Source organism: Mesitornis unicolor, unplaced genomic scaffold (assembly GCF_000695765.1).
Source record: "Mesitornis unicolor isolate BGI_N332 unplaced genomic scaffold, ASM69576v1 scaffold2064, whole genome shotgun sequence".
NCBI lineage: Eukaryota > Metazoa > Chordata > Aves > Mesitornithiformes > Mesitornithidae > Mesitornis > Mesitornis unicolor.
The window spans coordinates 20,639-29,408 of record NW_010180579.1 but is presented as its reverse complement, the minus strand read 5'-3'; the positions used below and the strand labels follow the sequence as shown (position 1 = coordinate 29,408).

Below are 8,770 nucleotides of genomic sequence, written 5' to 3'. Positions count from 1 at the left end.
CGGTTCAGCCGTGGCCGTTGTGCTACTGAAATGGCTGGGACATAGGCAGATCCAGGAGAAGATGGAGGAGGCGAGGAGGACAAGGGATCTGGCCCTGGAGCAAATGGAGAAGGCAGCTCGCAGGTTTAAGCAAGAGGTAATTTGGGGGAAAGCGTGTATGGGAGTGAGGGATTGTATTTTGGATAACCAAAGAAATGGGAGAGTCCTGATCAGTCTCTCTTTGAATGGTGGTCAGGACATGTGTATGCTTTGGATCATCACCAGTTATTGTGAGGGTCACCACCCCTGTTGTCTCTCAAAACCTCCTGTAAAGGCAGCGTAAAGGAAGTATTTCTTAATACATACCAGTTGAGGGAATCCTGAGGGTGAAAGATGAATCGGAGTTTCGGATCCTCTGAATCAGACCACCACCCCAGATCTCCTCATGCCCTTTTTCTCCTCATCCATCCCAGCTGCCAAGCCTTTCTGCTCCTGTCCTCCTCACCTCTGCCCCTCCATAGAAACCTGTCCACCTCATCATCCTCAAAGAAAGGGGGAGCTTCCAACATCTGCAAATCAGTGACCAAAAACCTGCCCACACTTGGGTAAAGAAGCACCTGGATTTTAGGATGTCAGGTCCTTGGATTTGGGATTTGTCTTAAACCCCTAGTAAATACCTATTGCTATGCTTTTCCTAGGGAGGGAGGTTGCAAACAGCCCCAGTGCTTTTTTCCTGTGTTAATGATAAATTTTGTAAAACTTTAGCTGATTGAATTGCTGTTTAACACATTGCCTGTGAGTTCAAAGGGGGATGAAGCCCTGCAGGAGAGCAAACAGAAACAGGTCAAACCTCTCTTACGGGTTCGTGCAATTCTCCAGTCAAGAAGCAGTTTTCTGCCTGCTTTCGTTCTGGTTTTACGAACCAAGACTCAGCAAATTCCCTGTCAGCAAAAGCCCCACTCCAGCACACGCAGTGCTATGTTGGCAGTGTGCATGTCTACAGGGAATATCTCCTAAAATTCTCCATTCAAGGTCATTGCTGGGCAGATGTTAGAATTGGGTATCTGCAGCCTCAACATCATCCTTTCCTGTCATTTTATTCCCTCTGCACCCAATTTCCTACCCTTTGCAGAACCCAGGCACCCAGACTGCACACATCCTCTCACTGACAATGATGGAGCTGGCAGAGAAGCTGAAGGAGGGGTCCCTGTCCCCAGAGAGTGTTCTTTACTCCTACATGGGCAAAGTGAGTGATACCTCCAATGCTGGGGAGACGGGAGAGATGCTGTGAGGCTCTTCTGCAGAGGGGGCTTTCAAATTAAGAAACAGCTCATTTGCTGAGAGAATCAGCAATGCTGGGGATCGCAATTTGTGAGTGGCTGAAGAGTGGCTTGTGGGTGAGTAAGTAAAACAGATCCAGAGCCAGAAGATTATCATAGCAAGAAACATCTACAGTTTATAGGTAAAGTCTGAATATTGAATGTCAGAGGTTTAAGGAGTTTGAATTTTCAGCTTGAAAACTCAGTTTATATACTATTTCCTTCCTTCCATCTATTTGTCTGTCTTGCTCTGTTCTGGAGAGGCTTTGGAGGTGACTCGGGAGGTGAACTGCGTGATAGACTTCATTCAAGGCTGTGAGGATCAGCTCCAGAAAGTGAAGCAGCAGAAGGAGAAGGGGCTGCTCTATGGCATTCCCATCAGCATCAAGGATCACATTAACTGCAAGGTACATCCTTAATTCCCCTGCTTCTTGGCCTGCGGCTGGGATCAGGCCAGGATGTCCCATTCTCATCAGGACTGGCTACAAGTTCCCTCAGACAAGGATTTACTGGACCAAATACTGTGGGACCAGCAAACCTGCTTTTTTTTTCCTGCTAAAAATTGTGTTTTCTACAGAAATTTCTAACCTGCTCTGATCAGGTTTTCCCTGGGCTAGTCAGGTCTTGTTCCGCCTGTGAGAAAAGTTAGGTGGGAACTCTGTCACAGGAGCCATCAGGACTTATGTCTGTCACTGTCACAGCTCCAGACAGCATCTTTCATGGTACCTAAAGAGCTTTGTTTCCCATCCCCAAGGGCCACGTCTCCTCTGGAGGGATGGTGAAGTTTCTGGGCCAAGTGAAGGAAGAAGACAGCGTCATTGTCCAGGTTCTGAAGAGCCAGGGGGCAATCCCCTTCGTGAAAACCAACATCCCACAGACAATGATAAAGTAATGATGTGTTCACCCTCATGAAAACGCTATGAAATGTCACTCTTGCTATCTGAGACAGGGTGGGCCTGCACACACGAACTCCCACACTTGTCCAATCTAATCATGCACTTTGAGTCAATTGCTTTCTCATTTCAATGTGAAATTATTTCTCTTATGTTTGATGCCTCTTTCTTCTTAAATCCAGCTGTCCCAACAAATCTACTTCATGCTGATTCTACCTGCTGTGATTAATTCCACACATCCCTGCACAGATGCTCTGTGCCCTGTATTTAAGGTTTGCAGGGACAGAAGTACCTCACTCACCCGCTGATCTTCCTCTCCCCAGCTACGACTGCAGCAATCCCATCTTCGGCCAGACCCTGCACCCCCTCAACCACCAGAAGAGCCCTGGGGGCTCCTCGGGAGGAGAGGGAGCTCTGATCGCAGGAGGAGGCTCCATCCTGGGCATCGGCTCGGACATAGCTGGCAGCATCCGCCTGCCGTCCAGCTTCTGCGGGCTGTGCGGGCTCAAACCCACAGGCAACAGGATCAGGTACATCCCAACGTCTGTTCTCTTTTTCCATCCACTGTAGAGGCTGCAAAGTGTCCCTCACAGTGCATCAGACTTTGTAGTAATGTCTGTGGTTTCCTGTAGGTTTAAATTGTCACCTTAACCTGCCTGGTTCCTTGTGTCAGGCAGGGCTAAGGGCTCTGTTAAGGGCGTGTAATGACCTCCATCTGTTAACACAGCAAAGGCTTGTTCAATTTTTAATAGTCCTGTCCAGGAAGCTGAAAGCAGACACTACAGGGTCATTATCTCTTTTTCAGATGTTTTCTAGCTCTTGCTTTACTTGTAAGAGTTTTCTGTTTATCAGAGGTATTTTGCTCACAGATGAGGAATTAGATGCACCAGGGAAAGGTGATGATAAAAACTGTCTCTAGCCCCTAGCACCTTACAGACCATGGACGTTTTCCTAACCTATAAAGTTCAGGTCTTTGCAGGACCTTTTGCCCTCCCAGATGTTGACTGGAGGCAAATGGCAAGTCCACAACCCAGCATGGTGACTTACCTTATGGCAAGAGCTGCTACTAATCTGCTTCTCCCGTTGTGTTCCTAGCAAAATGGGCGTGGTTTCTCCTATCATAGGGATGAAATCGGGTAAGTCCATCCAGATAACATATTACTACTGTCAAGTCTTTGCTTCTTACATCTCCTCTGATTGCTGAAGTGCCAGTAAATGTGCTTTGTTAGTTATGTGACAGGACCTTTGTGCTTGCAGTGACAGGGATGCTGGGGCCAATGGCGAGAGATGTGGACAGCCTGGCTCTCTGCATGAAGGCGCTGCTCTGTCAGGAGATGTTCCGGCTGGACCCCACCGTGCCCCCCATCCCCTTTGATGAGGAGGTGAGGCTCAGAGGCAATCCTATGTCTAGGCAAAGGCCCAGCAACAAAGTGAGATCTTGGGAGATTCCTGTTTGGTTTTATGTCTCAAGGTAGTGAAGGACCCAGAGAAGCAGGCTCAGAGGCAATCCTATGTCTAGGCAAAGGCCCAGCAACAAAGTGAGATCTTGGGAGATTCCTGTTTGATGTCTCAAGGTAGTGAAGGACCTAGAGAAGCAAGTGTCCTGAAGAGAGGACATCCAGCATGAGCAACCACAGGAACAACTGCACAGCAGGGTTGGCAGGCCCCTGTTCACGTGCCCTGATGAGATTTGTCACATACTGACCCCTTCCCTTCACAGCAATGTCCAAAATAAGTTTGTTAGCTCCATCTGGGCCCAACCCCTAATGGAGGTGATTTCTACTGTCCAGAGAAATTTATCCCTCACACCTTTAATTAGAGAGCATAATTTAACAGTCACTGACCTAAGAAATCATTGCCCTTTGCCATTAGCTCTCTGCTTCTACCATCCGATCGTGTCTTTCTGGCTCAGGTCCTAGAATACAATACAGACCAGCCACTTACCCTAGAGGAACAGACTCCTGAACTCTGTCCATAGCCGGGCATCTCAGGCACATGGTCTGCACAGGTGCTATCACACCCATCTCAAAGGTGGGACATGTTCACGTGGCAGCAGGTGGTGTCAGAAGAACCATACCAGGGACCACTGGTGCAGATCTGTGTTCTGGACAACACTGCTTTCCACCAGCCCTACTGCTCTCTTCATTTCTCCAACTCAGGAGACCTCAGTTGCTACCTCCCTGAGCCCTGGGAATGGTCCAATCTTGCACATCTTGTGTGCAAGTGATGACTCCTCTTTTTGCAGGTTTACACCAGTTCAAAGCCACTTCGGATTGGGTATTATGAAGGAGATGGCTACTTCCAGCCCACACCTAGCATGAAACGGGCCGTCCAGCAGACAAGAAAGCTCCTCCAGGATGCAGGACATACGGTGGGTTTTTGTTTTCCTGCCTGTGGTTGCCTGGAGCTGTTATCCTGCTCCTCACAGAGTTTGGAGAAGTCACTTCCCATCTCTTCTTTTATGGCCCATAAAACAGAGACCATCCCTCCCTGCTGCAAGGATCACGAAGAGGAAGACAAATGCAACAGTTTGTTGCAACCTGAAGCAATCTTGCTTATATTCCTGGCCTAGCAGACAGGAGAGTCACCTCCAGATATCTTCAAGTCACCACTTTTCAAAAGCACTGCTTTTACTATCGTGTTTGGTGTTCCAATAAATATAAAACTCACAGCAGTTTCCAGGATCCCTCAGCTGTTAAACGCAGTTTGCAGATTTCTTGGTGGATAAGTGTGGAGGGAGGTGGAACAGTTCCCCTGGGATCTCTTCTAACCTAAATTAAACTGTGATTCCACCAATGGGGATTTCTTTGTGGGAGCTATTTTAGCGATGCAAATTAATCAAGAATACTTAGTGTTCTGAAACCTCTAAAAATTATTCTCTAATGTGTGGAGAAGTGGAGCCTGTGCCAGGTCACAACATTTGTTAATGACTTGGAGACAGGAAGGGACAATGAGCAGATGCTGCTAACCCTGGTCCCTTTGAAAACGGGGTCTTGCTGTCCTGCAGCAGCAAGGGGGGCCTAAGCTTCTCACCACTTCCCACTCACCTCACCATTGAGGCAGGGAGGGTCACAGAGGGCTCTAGGAATCATTCATCTTGGTCGCCTTTTGAACAGGGATGGTTTTCTTGCAGCTTGTTCCCTTTGCACCGCCAAAGATCGACTATGTGATAGATGAGCTGTTCACCAGAGGGCTTTTCTCGGATGGTGCTGCTCACCTGGTGGACTGCTTGTGAGTTAAACCCCCATTTCGACGTGGACCATGAGAGTTGTCACCGTGTAGCCAGTGGTTGCACCCAGAGTGTTTGTATTCTCGTGGATGTAAACTGAATAATGAGCAGCAGAGGAAAGAAATCTTCTGGAAAGATTTAATTCAGCGTGAGCATCATCAAGTTTACAAGAGCAGCTCACCCGCACAGATAACATGGTAGGGCAATAAGATACCGTGTGTCAGCAGTGCTGTGACAACTGGTTTTACCCGTGCGATTAGTCCATGGCACATGGGAAATATCACACATTATAGAACTTGCTATGGAAGTGTGGTGGGTTAGCCATGTCTAGCGGTGAAACACCCACACAGCCACTTGCTCACGTCAGGGTGAAACATGCCCAGGGTCACTCCAGAGCCTTTATGGCACTGACAACATTGGCAGTAAAGTACTTATTTCTCTACAACTTTTGCAGCGAGCACTTACACCTCAGCATCTAAACATGACATGAGCAGCTCTTGTCCAGTGTTTAGGATTGAATCAGGCAGATTTTGTCTTCTAGCAACTCCCCTCTAAGACAAACCCTGCTTTGGAAGCAGCATTGCTGTTGTTGTAGCCCTGGCTTGTCCTGACTTCTTCCCTCTCTGCTCTTCCAGCAAAGGAGATATTGTGGATCCCAACCTGAAATCCCAGTTCAATACTTATAGGCTTCCTGTCCTGGTGAAAAGGATCTTGGCTATCATTCTGAAGCCCATAGTAAGTGTGTGGACGTGTCTCATCTGTGTTATAGTAAATTTGGAAAGCGGGAAAGTTTCTGCATGCAAGTTTCACAGCAGCTCTCTGGGAGTGCTTTGCTGTTTCACACTAAGTGCCCGATGGGCTTGATACTGAGATACACTTATACATTTAATCTCTAAACCCAGGCTGAACTTATCAAGTGGGTCTGACAGCCTTTTGTGGGAGCTTTGCCTGGGAAGGTCAAAATATGATCCATTATCAGGAACCCATGAGCCATACATCTCATCCAGCAATGGGCTTCAGGAAGATTGATATCACTAGCAAGGATCTAAACAGGATCCCTACATCCAGGAGATGCTCTCCAGGGCTAGCAGTGTGGTCTAGAGCCTTACTGACATGGGTTGTTGTGATGAAATATATAAATTAAAGTGGGAGTATAACCACTTCGCTGGAAACCATACCTATTCTTCAGAGCCACTTCTGCTAGGACAAGAAGCGTGCCCAAAATGCAACCACATGGTAGCCAACTATTTCAGCTGCACTGTTGACTAATACCAAGTTTTTTTTCTTTCCTCTGAAAGTACCCACGAATTGCTCGGGATCTCAACGCTCTCTGTGGAGTGGGGTAAGATGCACTGAAGTAGCTCTAGAGAACAGGGATGCACACAGCTGTGTCCATCAGTTCATGCAGGTAGATGCCAGCTCACTGTGCCAAGCTCCATCATGGGGCTGCACAGCACAGGCTCAGCCAGGTGAATATGTGCTGCCTCAGCACCACCTGGCCTTAGCACAGCATTATCTGGGGCTATGCAGTCAGAGATTATTTTAAGAGCTCAAGGATTCTCATTGTGGCAGGGCTAGGATGTCACCATGGACAGCACAGAGAGATAGGGGCTGCTTTCCCCATCAGGTGGATTCTGGTACCCAGAGCATTGTGTGCCAGGCCTCTGCATGCGGGTGCAGTGTGGTGTGAAGTACCTACTGCTCCAAGAGAGACACAGACACACCAAACTGGAAGAAGTGAATTTAGAGGAGTGCCATGATCTCTGTCAAGGAGCTAGAGCACCTAGACATGGTGGCATGCTTTTATCATAAGCTCTTTTGATGTTCCTGTAAGCACATGTGAACCCAGTGGAACCAGCTGGGTGATGCTACAGCTTGTTCATGACTCATGTGGTTTCTGTAATGATGGGCTGTCTGTAGATTTTGTTAATTGCTTTCTGTTGCCACAGTTCAAAAGCTGCTTAATTCTGCTCCCTTTCCAGGTCTGCCAAAAGCCTCTGGGGTCAGCATGGAGCAGTGGCGGTAAGTTGATTTTTTTTTCCTTTGTTTCCTTACTAAATATAGTGAGAGATCCCTAAAGTTTCTAAGTGAATGCTTTGAGCTCCGTGATGGACTTGTGGTTGGAAATGGATCACGTGGAAATAAAGCAGCCAGGCTTTTCTTTGAAAGTGAAGCTTTGCAAGAAGTGGTAAGAGTTCCAGGAAATAGATGTTCATGTGGAAATCTCTACTTACTGGAGGATGGGGAAGAAAGATTATGCTTTGTCCTGCATTTTCTAAGCAGAAATAGCATAAGAACAGCCACTAAAGATGAGGCTTTATTCTTTCCTTCTTCCTGTCTCTTGAAGCAAATACTTCATTTCAGTCTCCAACTAACACCGTGCTTGAACAATCAAGCAGAGACCTTCAGAGTCAAAAATTGTGGTTGTGAACTCTTTGGCCTAGGTTGATTTTGTATAAACTTGTTTGGGATCAGGAACATGGATTCTCCTGGACAACTTTGTCCAGTGCTGCCCACAAACTGGTCAGGTTCCTCTTTAAAACCAGTTCAGTTTTAATAAGTTTGCATTTGTGTTTATTGGCCAGCTCCTCTCCTCCCTGCCCTGATGGTTGGAAACTTTTGGATTTCCCGTGCTGTTTATTCACTTCCAGTTTACCCTCATTTTATTCCTGCCCTTGAGCTTAAATAGCGCCTCTCCTCTCTGCTATTTCCCCTGCCGCTCTCCTCCTTGATCTATTTATAGAGAGCAATCGTATCACCTTCCAGCTGGTGTTTTGCAAGGCTGAAGGAGCTGAGCTGTTTTGGTTTCCTCCCACAAGGCAGGATCTGTGTTTCCTGGGACACCCTCACACCCTCTCCAAAAAGAAACATGCCCCCAGCCTGCACCATGAAGCCTCGATCAGTGCCAGTCACTCGAGGGACGTGCACAGTGGCTTGCAGAGAGTCTGGTGGATTATAGGGAAGAGGGAAAGCTGCAAACCTGCCTGGTCACTGGGGTGATGGGGGTGTTTGGAAGGAAGTGGGTTTGGGGTTTTCTTTTTTAGGTGAAAACAGATTCCTCTGTTCCTGAAAAAATCCAAATCAAACAAACAAAAAAACAGACCAAACAAAAAAAAAATCCACCAAAACCCAAACAAAAAGAAAACTTTTTAAAAAGTCTTTTGGACTCAAAGATATTCAGAATTGTTTTTCTTCAGTGGAAGCATATTCACATTTTTTTCATCAGCTGCGAACAAGAGCTGATTCAAAGCTTTTGGCCAGCGACCAGCTTTTCTCTCAGAAAAAAACAAACCAAAAATCAGGTTAGCTACACTGACTGTTTCCTGGAAACCCATCACATGCATTGAACT

The 8,770-nt window shown here is 47.0% G+C and overlaps 1 protein-coding gene across 1 annotated transcript in view; it reads left to right on the top strand.

Moving 5' to 3' along the window:
- LOC104539547 (vitamin D3 hydroxylase-associated protein-like) overlaps positions 1-8,770 on the top strand; it is an 11,272-nt gene that overhangs the window by 94 nt on the left and 2,408 nt on the right. The window contains 12 exon segments of the mRNA XM_010183110.1: positions 1-136; positions 1,112-1,225; positions 1,562-1,705; positions 2,053-2,186; positions 2,515-2,721; positions 3,287-3,327; positions 3,449-3,573; positions 4,437-4,562; positions 5,325-5,422; positions 6,056-6,155; positions 6,719-6,762; positions 7,403-7,442. The exon segment at positions 1-136 is cut by the window's left edge and continues 11 nt beyond it. Of these exon segments, the coding sequence (XP_010181412.1) occupies positions 1-136; positions 1,112-1,225; positions 1,562-1,705; positions 2,053-2,186; positions 2,515-2,721; positions 3,287-3,327; positions 3,449-3,573; positions 4,437-4,562; positions 5,325-5,422; positions 6,056-6,155; positions 6,719-6,762; positions 7,403-7,442 (1,309 nt within the window).